The 20,551-nt window shown below is 57.0% G+C and overlaps 8 protein-coding genes across 8 annotated transcripts; 2 read left to right on the top strand and 6 right to left on the bottom strand.

The window, feature by feature from the left end:
- Positions 1 to 721: 721 nt before the first annotated feature.
- Positions 722 to 1,667, bottom strand: PG985_009640 (uncharacterized protein; the record flags this gene model as incomplete). Its single annotated transcript, XM_066829408.1, has 2 exons — positions 722 to 1,319; positions 1,402 to 1,667. 2 exons carry the CDS (start codon positions 1,665 to 1,667, stop codon positions 722 to 724), a joined length of 864 nt encoding a protein of 287 aa, XP_066684320.1.
- Positions 1,668 to 2,631: 964 nt separating this feature from the next.
- On the bottom strand, positions 2,632 to 4,046 carry PG985_009639 (uncharacterized protein; the record flags this gene model as incomplete). The annotated part of the gene is made up of 4 exons (XM_066829407.1): positions 2,632 to 2,889; positions 2,953 to 3,321; positions 3,545 to 3,618; positions 3,677 to 4,046. 4 exons carry the CDS (start codon positions 4,044 to 4,046, stop codon positions 2,632 to 2,634), a joined length of 1,071 nt encoding a protein of 356 aa, XP_066684319.1.
- Positions 4,047 to 5,362: 1,316 nt separating this feature from the next.
- PG985_009638 (uncharacterized protein) lies at positions 5,363 to 7,714 on the bottom strand (the record flags this gene model as incomplete). Its single annotated transcript, XM_066829406.1, has 1 exon — positions 5,363 to 7,714. One exon carries the CDS (start codon positions 7,712 to 7,714, stop codon positions 5,363 to 5,365), a length of 2,352 nt encoding a protein of 783 aa, XP_066684318.1.
- Positions 7,715 to 8,483: 769 nt separating this feature from the next.
- On the bottom strand, positions 8,484 to 10,231 carry PG985_009637 (uncharacterized protein; the record flags this gene model as incomplete). The annotated part of the gene is made up of 5 exons (XM_066829405.1): positions 8,484 to 9,032; positions 9,085 to 9,509; positions 9,569 to 9,642; positions 9,701 to 9,928; positions 9,990 to 10,231. 5 exons carry the CDS (start codon positions 10,229 to 10,231, stop codon positions 8,484 to 8,486), a joined length of 1,518 nt encoding a protein of 505 aa, XP_066684317.1.
- Positions 10,232 to 11,083: 852 nt separating this feature from the next.
- On the top strand, positions 11,084 to 13,788 carry PG985_009636 (fungal-specific transcription factor domain-containing protein; the record flags this gene model as incomplete). Its single annotated transcript, XM_066829404.1, has 4 exons — positions 11,084 to 11,807; positions 11,873 to 12,406; positions 12,494 to 12,884; positions 12,945 to 13,788. The coding sequence occupies 4 exons, from the start codon at positions 11,084 to 11,086 to the stop codon at positions 13,786 to 13,788; spliced, it is 2,493 nt and encodes an 830-aa protein (XP_066684316.1).
- A 600-nt stretch (positions 13,789 to 14,388) lies between these two features.
- On the top strand, positions 14,389 to 15,609 carry PG985_009635 (uncharacterized protein; the record flags this gene model as incomplete). The annotated part of the gene is made up of 1 exon (XM_066829403.1): positions 14,389 to 15,609. The coding sequence occupies one exon, from the start codon at positions 14,389 to 14,391 to the stop codon at positions 15,607 to 15,609; it is 1,221 nt and encodes a 406-aa protein (XP_066684315.1).
- A 292-nt stretch (positions 15,610 to 15,901) lies between these two features.
- Positions 15,902 to 16,339, bottom strand: PG985_009634 (uncharacterized protein; the record flags this gene model as incomplete). The annotated part of the gene is made up of 2 exons (XM_066829402.1): positions 15,902 to 16,231; positions 16,295 to 16,339. 2 exons carry the CDS (start codon positions 16,337 to 16,339, stop codon positions 15,902 to 15,904), a joined length of 375 nt encoding a protein of 124 aa, XP_066684314.1.
- A 1,091-nt stretch (positions 16,340 to 17,430) lies between these two features.
- Positions 17,431 to 20,346, bottom strand: PG985_009633 (uncharacterized protein; the record flags this gene model as incomplete). Its single annotated transcript, XM_066829401.1, has 1 exon — positions 17,431 to 20,346. The coding sequence occupies one exon, from the start codon at positions 20,344 to 20,346 to the stop codon at positions 17,431 to 17,433; it is 2,916 nt and encodes a 971-aa protein (XP_066684313.1).
- Positions 20,347 to 20,551: the final 205 nt, after the last annotated feature.

Below are 20,551 nucleotides of genomic sequence, written 5' to 3'. Positions count from 1 at the left end.
TCAAGTGAGTTGTCGCGGGGGGACGGAGGGAAGGGAAAATTATTTTTGTTTCGACCCTGCAGCGGACTAGCCGCCTAGGGCGCACAAAGAAGTGGGATGGTTAGCTGCGAGGCGCCCGAAATAGAGGTAGCGCTGGGCCGTTGGGCTCCATTTTCCAGCGCCACCATCAGGCGATTAAGGCCTGGCCAGCTGATGGTGCACAGCCACAGATAGCCGCCACAATGCCGTGCAGTTGGTATTGGGGCAGTGCCGAATGGATAAGAAGACCGCCTACTGCCTACAGCAGCCTATCTCGACGCCCTCGGGATTAAACCCGCCGAGCAGCATGTCGCAAGCATGCACATTTGGATGTGCCATTGGCCAAACCCACCCCTAACATTCGTTAGATGATAAGCTCCATCGCCAATGATAATGCACGACTATCACGGGCCAGAAAAGGTCGCATTTTGCTGAAGTAGCTATCCCCTTGACGGCAAGCACTGCTCTTGATATATTACTTCATGTAAATGATCGCCCTCAGTTTTTTCAATCGAATGCAGTTGCAATGAAATTAACGTCATGCTAGTAGCACCTAGCGGTCCCTGATATGTAACTACAGCACACAATCATCGGGTGGGAGCAGCGCTTCCGCCACCAAGCGAATGTTATCCCTTCCCAATCAGGGGTATTTGGGTTTCGGGAAACACCCCAATTTCCATCCGAATGGCCCCTGAAATTGATTTTACGTTCTGACCATTGCGTCGAGTTCCGCTGGCTCTCGGGATGCAGACAATTCTCTCGGATGTCGACCCATGATGTCATCATCTGCCCCGGGCACCTCAACGTAGTGCGTTGTGCTGCCCGCCTCCACCGGCAAAGCTTTGCTAGGCTCATCTGGGCGGACGTTATGATCGTATTCTTCATTTTGACGGTGTCGTGTCCGGCGTTTTCTGACCAGGAATACTGCAGCGGCAGATCCGCCGATCAAGAGTAGCCCGAGAGGGACACCCAACCCAACGCCAATCTTGGCACCGGAGCTTAGTCCAGTACTGGAGCCCATCCCATCGTCGGCGTTGGGCTGACTGGTCGTGGGTGTGGGGGACACTGAACTTTTAGCAGGGTCTGGCCAAGTTGGATCATCTCCTTCCCTCCTCACGACGATTCCGTGTGCATAGGCTCTCTTATTTTGATTGTGTAGGGTGTTCGTGGATGTGGCAAGCGAGAACGCTCCTCCGTCCAATGTCGTCCATACGGCAACGGACATCGAACTGTCGGAGGCGAACTTCGTATAGCATGCGTTGGCGTCGTCAGTTCCCCGGGAAGACTGGCAGCTAAAACCACTGCAGCGAGCAAGTGCACGGGGTCAATGAAAGCCTCTGCATAAGAAAGCAAATTCTTTCGCGGTGTTATTATGGGGCGTACCTGGGGCAACATGTAGCAATAGTAACGGTTTCCGATATGCCGCCGGTGCATGCGTGCTGATAACCTTGGGGACAAACCCCCGGGGAGTAGTAGCCGCTGATCGGTTCGTACCCACTGGGAAAACAAGCCGGGGCGTCTGTGCCAACTGTCCCGTACTGGAGCCATGTATCACGATTTCTCTGAGCTATGAACCAGGTCGAGCAGCTCGTGGCGGTGGGTGTGAAAGTGGTGGTGAGGCTACCGATGTTGGTTGGGTCTGTTGCCATGGCGTCTTTGATAGACTGGAATTTCTTTTGACGGTGTAAGAGGTGAATATATCGCAAGGTGATGATAGAGGCACGGTAGAGTTGAAAGGAAGAAGATAAGTCATGTTCCGTGGCTGAACAAGGTGACGTTTGCTTTCTACTTGGTTCAATTATGGCCCGCTCATCCTTGCTATAAGGGGCGATGGGGGTACTTTGCATTTGTATTTGTATATTAAGCTGGTTCTATTATAGGAGGAGACCTCCAAAAGGGCTGATGCTCTCAAATTGGTACCATGCAAGTGCTAGCTGCGTTGAATGTTGATTGGATGTAATTCTTCGAGTTTGCCGCGTAATCATATTGCTTGGGTGAGATTACCAGAGTGGGTGTGCCCTTGGCATCGAATAGCCTGCGCAAGCCGCAGAGGATAGATGTACAGCCAGTACTTAAAATTATGCCTATCGATAATACAAGTTATACCTACGGTGAAACGTCGACTCCTTGCAAGACACAAACATCGAACGCCGTGGACGAACCGCCATATTGGTACCATCCTATGATTGGAGGGCAAGAGGGTAAGCTTAGTATGAACCGACAATGTGAGAAGAAAAAGAAAAGAAAAGAAATAGAATTCGGGGGTGCTGACAAGCCACTGGCGCGATGGCTGAGATCCCGAGGGACTTGGCACCTTGGCGCAGTCGAGAGCCTGATCCCAAGTCCCGACGCCTGCTAGGCGCGAGCCGCATCCCAGTGTGAGCCGCTGTGGCTGCATCCGATGAATGTCCCCCCTCGGCCAACCAAGCGCCGCGATTCTAAGCGCCTCAGTCTAGAAAGTCACAACCTAATCGACATCTGACACTTCTTTTCTGGCCTACCCAATTACCCCTCCTGTTTTAATAAACGCTACATCGCCCAGGCAAAAATAGCACAAACAGCAGTTTGCTTACGTACATCTGCGCGCTCAAGCGTATCTAATCCTGGCCATCCCTAGGCGTCCTCCACATGACTCACGCCCGGTTTGGCTTCATAATTCTGGGGATTCTCTTGATTTAGGGTGGTGGCTCGGCCATGTTCTGCCTCTATTTCCCGCCGCGGCATCGCGTGCCCGTACTTGGCCTTGCGGCCCCTGGCCTCCCAGAGGAGCACAGCGGGTAGAGACAGGTACGACAAAACAGACACGATAAGTAAGCACAGACTCGTCGCAAACGCGGTGAGATACCATGGTGCAGCGTAGTCTGGGTACAACTGACAAGAGATACATACAGATCAGTTATGTGTAGCATAGAACAGAGCGAGAGGGAATTGTACCTGGGGAGAGAGGATGCTGGCCAAAAAGATTGCCCCGATCTGGATTCCGCCGCCGACGGCCTGCTCCGAAGCACCGTACAGCGTACTGCTACGGTACGCGATGGCGACCGGCTGCGCGATCGAGCTCAGTTGGCCGAGGTACATCAGGCCGTAGAGCGAGGTGTTGGATAGGCCACCGAAAGACTCCTGGGCAGATGCCCAGGTCCAGACGGCATAGCAGGGGATGGCGCCCAGTGTGGGCAGGACGAAGTGCCACATGCGCTCGCGCGTCCAATCCGAGTGCAGCGTCCAGAGCCAGCAGACTGGGATCATGTAGAAGTAAACGATGGCAACGTAGCTGTTGGCCTTCTGGGGCGAGAACCCCATAAACTGGAGGCGATGGGAGATTAAGAAACATGTCAGTTGCCACATTTAAAGAATTCATGGAGTTGGGGGCTTGGGTTTGGAGCCTCTCTGCGTTGAGTCGAAAAGCAAATCATACCTCGTGCAAGATCGTGGGGGCAAATGCGACTTGGGCCGTCACGACTAGGGTCAGACAAGTGAACGAGCCGAAGAATATGTAAGTCGACGGACGCGCTAGCATTGCACGTACTGCAGCCCAGTCCCATGTCTTGTCGGTCTGACGTGCGGTGCCTACTGCGAGTCGATTGATAGCGATGTAGCGTTCTGGTTGGAAGTCAGCTCAGGCCTCTCACTTCGGTCCCATAGTGGATAATATACGCACGGCGCTCGCTGAGCCCTTTTGATGTCTCGGGGAAGGTCAGGAGGAGAAATTGCACAGGCACGGCCATGAAAACGGTGACGGCGCCCTCGATGAGCACCATCCACTGCCAAGAGGCCAAGCCGTGACGGCCGTTCAGCTTGTCGATTCCCACCGCGACGAACCCGGAGCATCCAGAGCCGAGAGCACTGGTGCTGAAGAAGACCCCGACCCTCCATGCTCGCTCGACGGGCTTGTACCAGAACGAAAAGAAGAGGATGCAAGCGGGCACGACGCCGGACTCGGGGAAGCCGAGGAAGAAACGCGCCGCGAGGAGGCTCGCGGCGCTCTTGGTGGCCGCCATGCACATGCCTATGGTCCCGAATAGCACCATGACGACGGGCAGGTACCGTTTGGCATTGAACCTTTTGATGATTAGATTGGAGGGGATGATGAAGAACAGGACCGAGATGTAGGTGACGGACACCGCCTAGCACACGTTTAGATGGCTTCAACGAAGGATTGCACACGTGAAGGTGATTCTTGCCCAATTGAAGTCACGCCCAGCCAAGTGGAGTGTCTTGGAGATGTTGTCGTTTGTTTCAGACCGCAAGATCTTGACATTCCCAATATTGGCGCGGTCTGACCCCATTCGCAATCAGTCACTATATCCGTTTTGAGTGGCGAAAGTCCGGGCTGACTGACCTAGATAGGCGAAGAAATAGACCAAGCAGCACGGGAACAACACCCTGAAGTCAAGTTTTCGGACCAATCTACGCTCCTCTTCCACGGACCAGTCCGGCTCGACGGTTGTCTTGGCGGCGCGGTCTTCGCTGCTCTCTGCGATGATAGAAATCAGCAGTAGATCTAGAGAGGGAGAACCTGGCGAGTCCTACCATGTATGCCATTTGTCCTCTTGGGCCACAGCACATGGCGGAGAGACCATCCACCCACATGGACTCCGTCTCTCTCGACTGTGTCTCGGTCATTTCTGGACTGCATGTTGGTCTTATAGCACTTCGTATGGCCAAGGCTCTGTATTTCCCGGGAGATGGATGATCGGCCTGAGATTCAGATTTGGTGAATTTACGATATGGGATACACTTTCTTCTGGTTGCGTCACCGGCACCAAACAGGATTATGCGGTGACACACGTCTTGGTGCTACTTCTGTGCCCACTACGCCCCCGCAATCCATGCAAGAGCCTTCGCGATGATCGGGTACTAATTTGGGGCAAATGCGGCAGTATCAGTAACACGTGTGTAATTATGTACACGTTAGATGGGTAATAAATATTCTTCCCTATCGTTGAGACTATGCACAGGGGTCATGCGTCCGGTTCCGTAGATCTTCCCCGTTTGGTGACGCTTGCCTGGATGACGATTCGGGGTAAACATCTCGGAGCTGTCAAATTGAGATCTCCTAAGACATGAACAGCCAGGCGTAAAAGATAGAGATAATGCTATTGCATCTAACCATATCTCTCCTGATGTAACTAGACCAATAATTTTGAGACAGATTCCAGAACATCATATGTTCCTCAATCTTTCCAAATGTGTTCGCACAGTCCAAATCAGTTGCTGCAAAAGAATCATCTAATATACATAACGTTACGAATGAGAAAAAGAAAAGAGAAAAAGGACACCAATGCCCTCGAAACACACCACGAACCCTCCAGTAATATACGAAGTAGTAGCGCCCAACCAGTAACTAGGCCTTCTTGAAAAACCGACGATGCAGTGAGCCCGGCAACTTCCAAAAGTCTCCCGAGTTGACTCTCCAATAAGGCTTGTCAGCCTCTGGCAAGTGATCCATATCCACGCCCGAGACCAGCTCCAGTCGATCTCCCCCCTTTTCTCGGACGCTGATGGTGGTGTTCCACGGGAGTTCCTTGCCCTCACGCAGCCGCGGCGCGGGCTGCGAACCGAGCGACATGACAACAAGTTCCCCGACGTCGGTCAGCATCTTGTACGTGACCGGCTTGCGCCGCACAGCGAGGAATATCGAGTAGCCGGCATAGGCGAGCACCATGACTGCGTGAGTGAAGAGCACACAGACAGCAAAGATCGTCACGCCGGACAGTAGCCCGTAACCCCACCCGTAGCGGTATATATCGATCGTGATGGAGTAGACTCCAGGAGGGGGCTCAGAGCCTCCGTAAATCACATCATAGTCGGCCCAATCCGCTACTCGAGAAATCCCATCCGTGACGGCTAGGCTCAGGATGCGGGCCGCTAGTCGCTCCACCGAAGACCCATCCCACGTTTCGTTGTCTCCCTGGACATGGCTCGGAGCGCCCCACTCGACTCTCGTCCAGATTGGCAAGCCGTCGCCAGCTCGAGGCCATTGTGACATGTGCCTCCACAATAGAGCTTCGATGCTGGATACGTTGACGGTCTCGCCATTGCCCGCCTTGACTAGACGACCGCCAAGATTCAGCATATTTGCCCATTCGACGCCGATTCGTATGGGCTCACTGGCACCGTATTCCTTTGAAAGTTCGTTATAGTCCCAGACATAGCCTAGGTCTGGGAGGATCGCTTTGGTCAGGTTGCTAGGAACTATGTCGGTCGTGTTGGCGTCCCATTCCGTATTGACAGGAGCCCATCGTGCGACCACGGCACAGGGGCAGATGACGGCTTCCTGTCGCAAAGTGGTGTCATTGACTATATCCACACCGGAAAGGTTCTGGAAGGCCTGCGGCAAGGTGACCAGCACGCCAATTGACTTCTGGGATGTGTTGTGCATGTCGATCCACGTCAAGTTGACCGTCGAGCTTGGTCCCGAACCCGTCGCGTTCCAGATGCTGGCAGGAATTGTCCAATTGCGCCCAAAGTTGTTGATTTCCAGAGTTTGGTTTTTGGAAAGCCGGGACCTTGGAATTGATGTGCATTGGACCTGAGTAACGACACCGTTGATGGCCCGCGACGGTTCAAAGCGCGGGCGCTCGATTTCCTGCGTCAAGTTCACGTACCCGTACTGCATGTCATCCCATACCTGTGTGTACAACTCTGTCACGGCATTGTGTAAGGTGGCAGCTGTCTCAGTAGTCAACCAGCTGTAGCTCGACGTGGACGCCAGTATTCTTTGGTAGCGGCCATTGGACTCAGCCATGGTCAGGTTTTCTGGCGTTGCTCTGAGTGCATTGGAGCCTGACCACTCATTGAGTTCTTCCCAGCCACTACCTGGACACCACAAGGACGAGTTGATTTGTGAACAACCATATTGTCCCCAAAGCTCATGGACGTTGTTGGTGGACAGGTCCATTGGATACATTTCTCTCTCTGTACAGTTGTAGGAAATCCAGGGGCGATTTCCGTCGAAGGGAGTAGAGACGTACCACCATCTTAACGATGGCAGGACCAAGATAGCCGACGCGGGTCCGACCAACTTTGCAAGAAGTACCGAAATGAAAAGGACCATCGTAACCACCACCGCCCCCGGGTCTTGCAGCGGCTTGACGAATGTAGGACTCCACAATCGCTTTCGGAACATAACACTGAGATACTCAATCTGATATCCGCTAACGAGATGGCCAACAGATAGTCCACTCTGAATTGTAAGACGCCTCCTGATCAGGTGAAGGACTATGGCGAGCAGAGACATGATGATGAAAGTCTCATGGGCCTTGGCTGCAAACTGAAGCGCCTTCAGCGCGTCATTTTGACTGAGAAGAGCAAAGTACCATGTGTAATTCCACTCGTGTTCGTCCACCCAGTAGTAATCGACGAATGACAAGGAAACGAGGTACAAGGTGACGGCGAGCGCGATAATGTGGCAGACCCACCCCAACGCCAACTCTCTGGTAAAAGATCGAGCCATGGCCACTTCGGTGCGAATTTCGGCTGATTGCGACTGTACGGTTCCGGTAGATACATGTGCGTCGCTGTTGGTGTCCTGTTGAGCTGCCACATCGGTGCGATCGGCTTCTGTCAAGTTTGTTCGGGGTTCTACAGTCTCATCTTTGTCGGAGGAGTTGATTTGGCTACTCCCGCGCTCGTGCTTCACTTCCTCGTTTGCTGCTGTTTCTGTCTCTTTGTCGGGCTCTGGCGTTGATGCCATCCCGACAATCGGTGGGGTCAACGGTGATGCCATTACTCTACTCGGACAGGAAAGAAATATGGAATCGGCATAAACTCATCGAAAGAAATATGGAATAAGCGCAAATTCAACGTCGCCTTAAGAAAAGCTCCAGGCAAACGATCCAGTCGGCGACTGATACTTCAAGCAGGCTGAAATTCTAGAACTATCGATTGCAAGTGAGACAGCCCTTCAACATGCAGATGCGTGCCATCGTTCAACTTTTCTGTTACTGTGATTGGCAGCTGGGCAACCTTGATATATATTTAGCAGCTATTTCAGCCACGCATGAGCACATGTTGTACCGGTACTTGCCATTGAAGCAGAAATGTCTGTGAGAGTAGCAGCAAGGTGGCAGGGGTGAATGAGAGCCTCAAGGTAAGAGACGCCCCTCTTCCCTGTGAGACCTGCTACTTGTTGTTCTCAGGCGGCTTGGCAGCGAGTTTCTGCCGAGAAAAGGCTGGGGTTACACAACTCCGTGAGATATCAAAATGAAGCGTACGTACATATGATTGGGTCTTGGCATCTGACTGCGTGCATGACACCGCTCGCCCGAAAAGCAACCACAAGGCATCCTTTTGCTTGACTCATACTGCCGAGCAGCTTAGGAGGAGTGGTCGGGCGGACAATTAACCAGAGAGGAAAAGATGGTAAATCCCGAAGGTACAGCTATATCGTCTGATGATAACAAGAAACCTCATTCATTGGACAAATCAATAAGCCAATAGAAACTCGTCCGCAGTTTTAACGCTCAAGTTACGTATCTCCACCCCCTTTCCCCGCCCGTCTGCTTCGACCTCCCTTCAGCCTCATCCAGCGCCTTATTCAATTTGGTCGCGCGCCACTTGGCCAGCCCCGCTGACACCACGACGAGGAGGCATCCAACCAAGACCAAACCTCCACCGAGGCGGTAGTAGGGCTCGTGGGCGCGGGGCCAAAAGTAGGGGCTGAACCAGTGGCTGACCTGGCTGATGCAATTCGCAATGGCAATCAAAGCTGCCTTTTTGCTACGGGGTGCGGGTACGAGCGTGGTTTCCCACGACAGTTGTAGGTTCAGCCCGTTATACGTCCCCGAGATGAGCAAGAAGAGCCCAAAGTAGCGCGCCCCCACGTTGGTCGTGGATATGAGCACCGCACACCCCACAGCGCTGCCGAGAATGGGCAGAACGATGTGCCAGAACGACTCCTGGCGGCGCCCAGACGACCAGGCCACGGCGCAGGCGAACGCGAAAGCGAACGCGTAAGGCGGGGCTTGGATGAAGTAGGTGGTGAGCTCGCCCAGGTCAAAGGTGTTGACGATCTGCACAACAAGTCAGCCGGTAGGTTCAGGTCGACCTCTCCGTCAGACTTACCGATGGGAAGAAGTCCTTAAAGCTCTGCGCCGTGACGAGGGCAAAGTGCATAAGGCAGAAGAACCACGTAAAGGGGTCCTTGACGGCCTCCTTGACGCCGTCCCACGTCCCGCCGATCCCCTCCTCCTTGCCGCCGTTGGAGCAGAGCACGCGGTACTGCGCCATCTCCCTCTCGGCGGGGGTCAGGAACCGGGTGTTGTGCGGGTAGTCGGGGAGCAGCAAGAGGGCCCCGAGGGCCACCACGATGGAGGCGATCCCCTCGATGAGGAAGAACCACTGCCACGAGTGCAGCCCGGCGACCCCGCTCATGGTGGTCAGGATGCCGGCGGCGAGGAAGCCGGAGATGATGTTGGAGATGGTGTTGCCGGCGTGCCAGACGGCCATGCGCGTGGGGTTCTCTTGCTTGGTGTACCAGGAAGACGTCACTATCGAGAGTGTCAGAACCGGTCATCCATGGTCCAGGCACTGTTTGGGAACCCCTTACTCAAAGTGATACCAGGGAAGAAAGGGGCTTCTGCCAAGCCGGTGAAGAATCGACAGGCAGCGAATCCGGCGCCGCTACAGTTCGTCAAAGTCAGTGCACAATTGCCATCTCTGACACAGTTGCCCAACTTACTCTTTCAAGGCGGGCGTGCAGATGGTGCACGCGCTCCACCCCAGCATGGCACATGGGAGAAACCACCTCGGGCTTGCCTTGGCCAGCCACAGGTTTCCCGGCAACTGACCAACGAGATACCCGATGTAGAACGCGGAGATGCCGAGGTTCCAAATGGTGTCCGACATATGGAGGTCCTCCTGCATGCCGGCAAGTCTCGCGTTGGACACGTTGATCCGATCGAGGTAGCTGTCGCGTGTCAGTCAGGGGGGTTCATGCAAAGCCAAATGTCAAACAGGGTCCAGTTCACCACATCAGGAACATCAAGGTGATGGCCGGCATCATGCGCATGTCGATCTTCTTGAGAACCCGCTTGCCCAGCGCCTCCATCTCCGCGTCACCAAGGCTGCGGAGAAGCTCAAAGCGCCCTTGGATCTCGCGCTGAGAGAACTGGGGTTTGGTCTCGGGCTTCTTTTCGAGCTGCGTCACATCAACGTGACCAACGTCTTTTCCGATGCCATCCTGGCTGTTGCAAATCGACGAATTACTCATGGCTCAATCAGTGCTCGAGTGAAACGGCCAGGGTGGAGTATTGCCTCGTGGACCCTCCGCCCCCTTTTACTCCAGGAACCCTCGACTTCTATATATCCGTTTCGATTCCCTTTTTCTTGGGGAATTACCACGCTGATGCGGGGTTTTTATCTGCTTCTGCCTTCTACCCGAATACCACTGCAGCGCACATGAATCCATATCACCAACCGAAGGGATCGATGGCAAACATTTCCATTTGGGATTCAATAATGCAACAGCAGTCGCCGGGGTCCTGGCAGTTCTAAGGCGCGGCGTGCGGGGTGACCAGATAAAGGACAGGAGAGTCCGGTCCCAAGAACCAACTGACGCTCCCACGGGAAGGCTTTGACCCAAGTGGGTGGTAACCCCTGAATGGTGACAGCCCTGGCTTTGGGATAACACCGTACCGTGGGCGATCGACTGGTCATTTCATCCAATCAGGCGTCATCGTATCCGGTGGAATAAACATTCTGCCAATGGCCCAAATGGGTCCTTGTCGGTACGACTAATAATGCCGTGTTGAAAACAACGCCTTCTCCATTATTATGGAGATATATGTTTAAGATGTCGTGGGGTATCGCACCCTGAGTCGTGTCGCATGCTCCAATATATGTAGGGTTGCATTTCGCAAGGGGTGTCTTTCCCGCGGCAACAAAATTAAACCAATCAGAGTTCTTGCCGTGTCTAGCCCTGAACCCAAGATCCACACGGGTAGCCAGCTTGGCTTCCCGCGGGGTCAGGCGTATTTCCCGCATACGGTACTGTGCCGCCAAATTACCACTCCTTTCCCGTCCGTAATTCCTCCGACTGCTTACAGACGAAACATCCAATGCGATGCATTCAAGACCATCGGGATCCGTGACTGCATCCGGCCGGCCTCGGCGGCGGGCGGCCGAGGCGTGCACATTCTGCCGTAAACGCAAGGTGGGTCGGCTCGCCTTCTCTACGAAATCTGTTCACCGGATACGAAGGGGAGGGCATCGTATTCCCCACAAGAAGCTGACCCATCCTCGCCAGATGAAATGCAACAACGAGCAGCCCACATGTGCCAATTGCAGGACATATGGCAAAGATTGCACTTACGAGCCCCTGACGGCTTCTCATCTGACTCAGCACGCTGCTTCTTCCGAGCCAAGACGGATCTCGCAGCATATCCGGCAGAGAAAGGTCAGGGCTGCCGCCATATCTGCTGACCAAGCTCAAATTGAGTCAAATCCGCCCCGAGTGGAAGTTGGCAGCCCGGCCTTCGAGGGTAATAGGGATACAGATGCCGTGCCTTCGTCGGTCCTTCCGAAGGACCCCGACCCGTCGGGCTGCCAGCCACCCGACAATGGACGCGACCCCTCGTCCCAACCTAAGCCGCCAGCCTCCTCCGGAACTTACCGTCCTGACGTGTCGCGCATGGTAGTCTCGGCGAATGGCATCTCGAGCTACCATGGCCGGACCAGTACACTGTTTGAGGAGACTATCCAGGAGCGCACGTCGGCCGCCGAGTCGAGACCCAGTATGCCGGACGAATGGACGGAAAAGGGACTTGTGGCCGAAGCCGCAAAACAAGGTATGTACCCATATGAACTCGGGGCCTTTCGGGGCTCATAAAATTTTGTATCTGACAAGACATAGGTCAGCTAGAGGAGTTCAACCATCGCGCCGGGACGCTGGACTTTGACGGAGTAGACCCGGAGTTGGGCATGCACCTCCTGTCCCTGCACTGGAACCGGCAGCATCACTCTTTTCTCATCACCTACCGACCGGCGTTTATGCGCGACATGGCTTGTGGGGGGCCCTACTTCTCGAAGATCTTGCTGAATGCCATCTATTTTGGCGCCTCTAAGTTCAGCCCCCGGCGAGAGGTCCGTCGTGATCCGGATGACGTCCGGACAGCGGGTTGGCAGTTCCGAGAGCGCGTGCGGACCCTGCTCGGCAGCGCCCTCGACCGCAGCGAGATCACCACGATCCAAGCTCTGCTGGTAATGACGAACTCACTATTCGCCCTTGGAGATGAACGCAGTGCTGCTTGGCTCTATGCAGGGCTGGCGTTCCGGATGATCATCGATCTCGGCATGCATGTCGATGCGCCGGATCTATCCGGAAGCCCTCGGAAGTTTTCCGACGAGGACGTGGAAATCCGGAGAAGAGTTTTCTGGGGTGCATTCGGTAAGTTGGATATTTAGCCTTGATTCACGACCTTGTGGCGATGGGACACCAGGGATGGCCGACTAACAACCACGTCATACTTTGCAGTGGTGGACAAGATCCAAAGTCTATACCAGGGCCGTCCGGCAACGCTCCGAGAGTCAGACACGGCCGTACCGATCAAATTTCTCGACACGTATGAGGAGTTCCAGAACTGGCAACCATTCGCCTACTCTGTCAAGAGCACTCAGTACTCCGGGAGCCCTGCCTACAGCGTTTCGACCTTCACCTCCTTGTGTCGCCTTTCGGTCGTAATGAGCGACATTTTGAGCTGCATCTATACCGAACGGACGTTTGACCGGAATGCTTCCGATCTATGTGCGGTGCTCGAGAGTCTCAACTCCAAACTCGCAGCCTGGAAGGATGCTTTGCCGGCGCATCTGACCTTTGACCCTGCCAAATCCACCCAGGTTCCCCCGCCGCATGTGCTCAGTTTGCAGTGAGTTTTTACCGCCATCCTGATGTCTTATCCTGATTGGCTGACCCAGATCTTCCTTAGCGCCATGTACCACGTACTGTCCATTCTGCTCCATCGCCCCTTCGTCGCCGATGGCCATCTATACAACACTTCTCGCTCCATACCCGTCAACTCCTTCCTAATCTGCGCGTCTGCTGCGGATAGCATATCGGCCCTTCTCCGGGTCTACGACCGCACGTTCTCCGTACGCCATGCGCCATATCTTATATCCTACGCCACCTATGTTGCGGCTACCATTCATGTGCGCATCGCCGCTAGGCGCAATGCAGCCTCGGAAGCTCGCGAGAACTTGCAGACCTGCCTCGGCGTGTTCCGGGACAACGAAAAGACAAACTGGGCGGTGAGAAGGGCCAAGTCGATCGTACAAAGCCTTATAAAGAGGCTTGGCGTAAACCTATCTGAAATCCGGGACGATCCGGGTGGTCCCGCCCCGACCCAGGTTCGACCGAGATCTCCGTGTCATGATGGCCAGGTACCGAGATTCGATAACCGTTCATCCGATGCAATAACCGCTTCGACTACAAGTACTAATATTCAGGTATTATCCGGAAATTCAAATTCGCCGTCCGCGGGCTGGTACGACATCGATGGCATCATCCAAAGTTTCGTGCGTGGGCAGAACGGCAACTACGCGGACGATGCCGGCGCATCGAGCCAGGTGGAGAATTACCAAATGCCACACGAGGCAACCAGTGGTGTAGTGCCCGAGGCGCGCGATTTCAGCGGAAGCATTGGGGTCGATGGAAACCCGGCATCCTGGGTCGGCTTTCTCCCGGGCGGGGGAGCCTCCGGGGCAGCAACCGCATCATTCGATGACTTGCTGTTCGGATTCAATGGATCCGCACTAGATAGCTCGTTCTACTAACTCGAAAAGTGAGCCAAGGATCTACATACGCTCTGCCAGGGAAGTCTCACCCACTGTGCAGTGTGGACCCACATATAGAACCCCTTCCCGCGGGAAGAGAACGATCCCGCGGGTTTTGTTGGCTACCCGCCGATACTCCCTGATTATTCAGCGTCATAAAATCCGGTCGTAAAAGTGTCCAAGCATATACTGGTGACATTGTTCTATTGCTGGGGAGTCGTATAAGAGGTAGAGGCAGCGTGGTCATGAGCTGCATCACCAACCAGATGTCTCTCCCAGGGCACTAAGCTGTTCTCTCTGCCGCGTTGCCCTTTCGGTTCATATGCCGTTCCCGTCAAGTGCTGCCCTGCGAGCATCCTTTCGACGCAGTCTAGCAAGGAGACAGCTTCATCAATTTGCGCATACCACTACCGTCATTGAGACCTTGCCTACACCACCACCGCCGCCGTTCCTCCTGACCATGGCCGTGACCCCCCAGCGCAGAGCCCGTCGCTCCATCCCCGCCGTCCTCATGCGCGCCGGCACCTCCAAGGGCCTCTTCCTGCACCGCGCCCACCTCCCCCCTCGGAGGCGGACTGGGCCGCCCCCCTCCTGGCCGCCATGGGGTCGCGGTACCACGACGCCCGCCAGATCGACGGCGTCGGGGGCGCCAGCAGCGTCACCTCCAAGGTGGCCGTCGTGAGCCCCTCGCAGCGGCCCGGCGTCGACGTGGACTACACCTTCGTCCAGGTCGCGGTCGGGGCCGAGACCATCGACCTGACGGGTAACTGCGGCAACATGTGTGCCGGGGTCGGGCCCTTTGCCATCCAGGAGGGACTGGTGCCAGTTCCCGCCGGGTTCCGGTCGGTGGACGTGCGCATCTTTAATACCAACACGGAACGGCTCGTCGTTGAGACGGTCGAGGTCGACGAGGACGGTTACGTGGTCGAAGACGGGGACTGCCGGATACCGGGCGTCAAGGGCCCCGGCAGCGAGATCAAGGTCGCGTTCCTGGACCCTGCGGGCAGCATGACGGGCCGCCTGTTCCCGAGCGGGAAGCAGTCCGAATGGCTCCGCGTCGAGCATGATAATGATGATGCTGTTAGCGTACTCCCGCCCTTCAGCGTGGAAGTGACGCTCATCGACGCGGCCAACCCGTTCGTCCTCGTCAACGCCGAGACGCTCCCGGCGCTGGTCCGGAGCCAGCCGCGGGACTCGCCCGTTTCCCTCGGGGTGGCCGAGTCCATCCGGCGGCTCGGGGCGGTGCGCATGGGGCTGGCTGCTACGGTCGAGGCCGCGGCGCGGGTGTGCGGGACGCCGAAGCTGGCGTACGTGTCGCGATCACCGCTAGTGTCAACGACGGACATTATTCCTGGAGTCGGGGGTGAGGCTTCGGCTCCAGCCGATGTCCAGGTTCTGGCGTACAGCATGGGCCGGCCGCATCCCAGCCTGCAGCTCACGGGCGGCGTGGGTCTGGCCAGCGCCGTGGCCATGGAAGGGACGGTAGCGGGCAAGCTAGCGAAAAGAGGCAAGAGGATGGAACCGCCATCAGTAGCAACGGACGGCTTCCCGCCGACGCCGAGGAGAACGCCGAGCCCACTGTCGGGATTGGCAGGCCACGACGGCAGCCCATTTTCGGGGGCGGCGTCGGAAGCGTCGGAGCTCCTGGCAGACGTGCATGACATTACCAAGAGGAATATCAGGCTTGCGCATAGCACTGGAGTTATGGAGGTAGAGACTTGGACACGGTTGGGCTCCGAGGATGGGCCGGCCATTGACAGGTGTGTTGTCTCGCGGACTGCCCGGAGGCTATTTGAAGGAAATGTGTTCTACTACACGTAACATATGAACTTTACATCAATGATGAAACTGGGTAGTTCTGATGTATTCTATTAGTCCCGTGTGGCGTGCTGGTGGATCGGAGCGTCATCCGAGTCGAGGAGCTTCCAAGATGCGTTGAAGGAACCTTTCCGATTTGTTGATAACGTCTGTCCTTGAACTTTAATGAATCTGCATACTCTACAATGGCGGCAAAGACGAACATTCATCATGGACAACCAAAATGTCCGACACCCAAACGAGCCGGAAAGCTCCTACAGTACACAGAACTCCCCCAATCCCTTCCACCCCCCATTCAAACCTTCGAATTCGACGCCGTCGCCCCCTGCGTCCCCGGCCCCCCGCCCATGCCCGATTGGAACCCCGGGACGCCCGACGGCATATTGTTCGACGCCCCGCTCTTCATGCTCTGCGTCGCCTCGCGCGCCGCGTCCAGGGTGCTGCTCCCGCCGCTCCCCTCCATGTTGTCGCCGCCCGGCTTGAGGGCGTTGAGCACGCCGCCGCCCCCGCGGTCCTGGCTCTCGTGCGCGGCGCCGCCGGGCAGCTGCGTGCTGTCCTGCTTGGCGTTGCTGCTGCCGGGTTTGATGGTGTCTTTGAGCTTGTCGACGAGGCCGCGGCCGTCTTTCTGCGGGAAGGTAAGGACTGTGTTAGCTACGGGGTGTGCGAGGGGTAAAGATGGGGAACGTACATTGCCGCTTGTGGGAATGCCCGCGGGTGGTCCGCCTGTCGACATATTGCTGATTTGGTAATAGTGTCCTTAGTAATTTGGCACTTGTGTTTCGAGAAGGAGAGATAGATGAGTTGGTTGGAGCTACAAGACATTGAGCGCGGTCGCGGTGCCCCTCGGGACCCTCGACTCTTTTATCATACCATCGATTCCAACAAACATGTGCGTGTCGGCTTGACGTAGTGCTACGCGCTTCACACGCCATGCGAACCTTCCTTCAGTGGTCCCGTCACCATGATGTGATGTGGCGGGGGCGACTCCGGCCGTGACTACGCAATTACTCCCTTTTGTAGAACGCGGTTCCCGTACTAACTTGTTAATGATCCAAACTTCGCTGAGATAAGGCATTCGAATTGCACAGCTGCTCGTGATGTATGTAGTGGTAAAGGGATCTTGCTGTGGTAGGTCCCGAGTAAGCCTGAGTCCCAAGTGGGTCGTCGTAGGCTCATGTTGTGTCTCGGATGGTCGTCAACCACCAATTGACTGTAGGCTGGGAGCTTGCTTACTTGGCGGAGAAGCGGATATAAAACACCGTAAGAGCAGATTTGTTACCACCCAGAAACGTATCTCCATAGGAAGCCCTTGATAGCTCAGTTGGCAGAGCGATGGACTGTAATTGTTACAATACGCTTGTATATCCACAGGTCGCCGGTTCAAATCCGGCTCGAGGGACTTTATTTTTGTATTTTTGCAGCACACAATTCGCCGACATTGTTTTTCGTAATTGCTCTCTGCTAATGCGTTTTTGCGTATTGGCTGCAGCGAATGTCGCAACCGGAATCTTGGACAACATGTATTGGTAACGCAGATCGAGAAATGAGTTGACGGATTCGCACGGGAGGTGCGGGAATAGCGCATGCACGGCGACCAGCCATGCGTAGAAGCGAAACCACACAGCTCCCTGCATGGCCTCTAGAGGCCCCTTAGTCCAAATGATCTATGTCAAAACGCCCTCAATCTTTGATATATCCCATGTTACCAAGTAACATGCGCATCTTTACCTCAAATCCTCTACCCAGGTGCATTTCACCAAACCACACTCTACAGGGTAGCTCCAGGGCAGCCACGGGGTAACTTACAGGGTAGCCCATCTACACTTACACAAACAAATCAACCCTCCCGCGCCCACCAACCGCCCGAATCTTGCCCCCAATCTCCAGCGGACTCCCCTCAAACACCAAGAACTCTTGCGCCGCTACCTCCTTCTCCTCCTCCTTGTCGTCCAGTCCCAGCATCTTATACACATTCCCCCCCACCAACTCCAACGCCTCCCGCTCGCTCAACCTTCCTTCTCCATTGCGATACGCAATCCCCGCCAACAGCCCCATATCCCGCACCACCCAATCCTCCTCGAGCCCAATCGCCACGACCACGCCCGCCTTGACGAGCGCATCCACCGCCGTGCCGTTGGTCAGCGGCGCCCCCGTCAACGCGCGGCGCTGGTCCCACGACGTGCGGTACGACTGCAGCGGCGACAGCACTACACCCACCTCGGCCGCCGCCAGCTCCTCCGCGACCAGGTGCGACTCGGCGCCGCCCAGGATGACGACCGTCAGCTTGGACGTGCCGGCCTCCTCGACCTGCTTCTTCAGCCTGAGCGCACCCGCAATGCCGTCAGCACTGTGGACCGTAATGGCCAGCGGCGCCTCGCCGCGGACCACCTTCCGCAAGTAAGCCTCCTCCGAGAACGCGTCAGTCGTCTCGTTGTTGTTGTTACCCGCAGCCGCCTCCTCGCCCACCGCCTTAAGCAACTTCCCCCGCAGCGCCCCCACAGCGCCAGAAACCGTCCCAGCACCCCCCGACTTGGCCGCCCCCTCCTGCAGCGTATAGTGCACCGCCACATCCTCCGCAAACACAGCCCCGTCCTCAAGGACATGATCGAAACCCCACGTGCGGAACCCGGCGCTGGTGCCGAAGTGCGTGCCCGCCGACGAGAAGGCGGGGGCCGAGACGGCGCGCGTGACGCCGTAGCGGTGCGCGTACCGCAGCTTCTTGGTGCCGAGGCGCAGGCCGTCGACGCCGCGGCTGAACTGCGAGGTGGACTGGCCGTTGTCGGTGCTGGCCTCGGCGTCGATGGCGTTGAGGCCCAGGAGGGAGCCGAAGGCCGTGAAGGGCTGGGTGAGGTAGCCGTTCTTCAGGTGGACGACGGCGCGCTTCTCGGCCGCGGCGAGCTCAGAGGAGCAGGCGCCGACGCAAATGACTTTGCCGTTGGAGATGGCGACCGTCAGGTTGGTTTGGGCGGATCCGTCGGCAGTCTCGAAGCCGGGGAGGTACGAGGTCGTGACGCCGGTGAAGACGACGTCGGCGACTTTCGCCGACTCGTCCGCGGGCATCTCGAACGTGGTCTGCGGGTCAATCGGGCCCTTGACCGGCTTCTCGAGCTCGACGGGGTCGTCGAACTGCGCCGTGCCGTCGATCCAGACCTGCACGGGCGCCGCGCCGACGCTCAGCGGATCGCTGTCCCAGACCACGACATCGGCGTCGTAGCCGGGCTTGACCTTGCCGAGGCGCCCGCCCAGGCCCAGCCGCTCGGCGGGCGCCGTCGTCACCGAGGCCAGGGCGACGGCGTAGGGCAGGCCGTACCCAAAAGCCTTGGCGGCCTCGAAGACGACGTGCTGCGCGTTGAGGACGGGGTTGTCGCTGACGTAGATGGGCGTCAGCCCGACCTCCCAGAGCGTCTTGCCGGCGTACTCGGACCCGACGTAGGCCTCGGCCTTGTACCACATGTTGTCAGCGAAGAGGGCCGAGGCGGGCGGGGTGGGGCCCCAGGCGCGCTTGAGGATCTCGGGCACGAGGTAGGTCTGGTGCGCGTGGTGGAAGGCGCGGATCGAGAAGTTGAACTCGTTGGTGTGGTCGACGAAGGCCTCGAGGTCCGGGATCGTGTAGCAGTGCGCGTTGATGTGCACCTGCCCCCGCAGCGCGGCGCCCAGCGACTCCCACTTCAGGTCCTGCGGCAGGTAGCTGTCCATCGTCTCAATTCCCGAAGCCTCGGCCCGGGCGCACCAGTCGTCCTGGGCCTGGTTCAGCTTGGCGGCCGTCTCGAAGGCGCGGCGGAACTCCCAGGACTCGCCGAGCCGGCTGACGGGGCCGTGCTCGCCGACCTTGCCGTAGACGCGCTTGGCGTTCTCGCCGCACGCCATCTTCATGTAGCGCCAGCTGCGGTCCGGGTCGGCCAGCATGTCGGCGACCGAGATCTCGCGGCGGCCGTCGGGCGGGCCCACGGCGTGCTTGATGGGGTAGGCCTCGCCGCCGATGTTGTTGCCGGACCCCGGCAGGACCAGGCTGGTCGTGACGCCGCCCGACTTGATGACCTGGATCTGGTGGTCCTGGGGCTGCAGGCCGTCGATGGAGCGCACGTAGGGCGTGATGTCGGCCGACATCTCGTTGGTGTCGTCGTTGCCCTCGAGCTCGGGCAGCGAGTCCACGCCGGCGTGGCTGTGCATGTCGATGATGCCCGTGGTCAATTGACGGCCCTTGGCGTCCCACACGAGGGTGTCAGATGCGACGCTCTTGGCGGAGATGTCCTTTCCGACCTTCTTGATGAGGCCGTACTCGATGTAGACATCGGCATGGATCCATTCGTAGCCCTTGCCGGCCCAGGCGTCCTCGGCACTGGTGCCCTTGGCCGGCTCGCCCACCCAGACGGTCGCGTTCTTGATGAGCGTCGGCTTGTGGCCGTCGACGTAGCGCGCATTGCGCTCGCGGCCTAGGCCGACGGGGTCCTCGGGCTTCTTGTGCAGCTTGGCGCAGGTCTGCAGGTCGGCCTGCAGCTTGTCCGCCGACAGCAGCGACGGGTTGCGCCGGGCCCCCGCACCGGTCGGGGAGCCGCTGCCCGAGATCTGCCGCCATTGGGCGTAGACGATGAAGCCGAGGCACGCGAGCCCCACGAACTTGAGGGCGCGTGTAAGTCGCGCCGGTCGGCGCCTGCGCCAACGCGGCGGTGGGGGTGGGGCAGGCCCGGCAGCTCTGCTGTACGGTGGCAGCAACATGTCTCCTTCCTTCTCGAAGCCCATCTTTGATGTTGATGAGTCCTTAGGAACGAGATTGAGATGGAGAGGAGGAGAGATAGAGATGAAAGGAGAGGTTGAGTCAAGTCATTCTTGTTGATCTTGAGATCAGTGCACTTATTGAATGGGATGGTATCATACCGACTAAGCTCAAGTTAGAAGGTGGTGGGGTTGTCTTTAAGTCATGAGCCGTCCGCCCCCTCGATAAGCT

This window comes from Apiospora marii (assembly GCF_038362585.1).
Source record: "Apiospora marii strain CBS 49790 chromosome Unknown utg000005l_segment0_segment0, whole genome shotgun sequence".
Classification (NCBI taxonomy): Eukaryota; Fungi; Ascomycota; class Sordariomycetes; order Amphisphaeriales; family Apiosporaceae; genus Apiospora; species Apiospora marii.
Note: the sequence above shows the minus strand (reverse complement) of the source record. Positions and strands in the feature narration are given on the sequence as shown.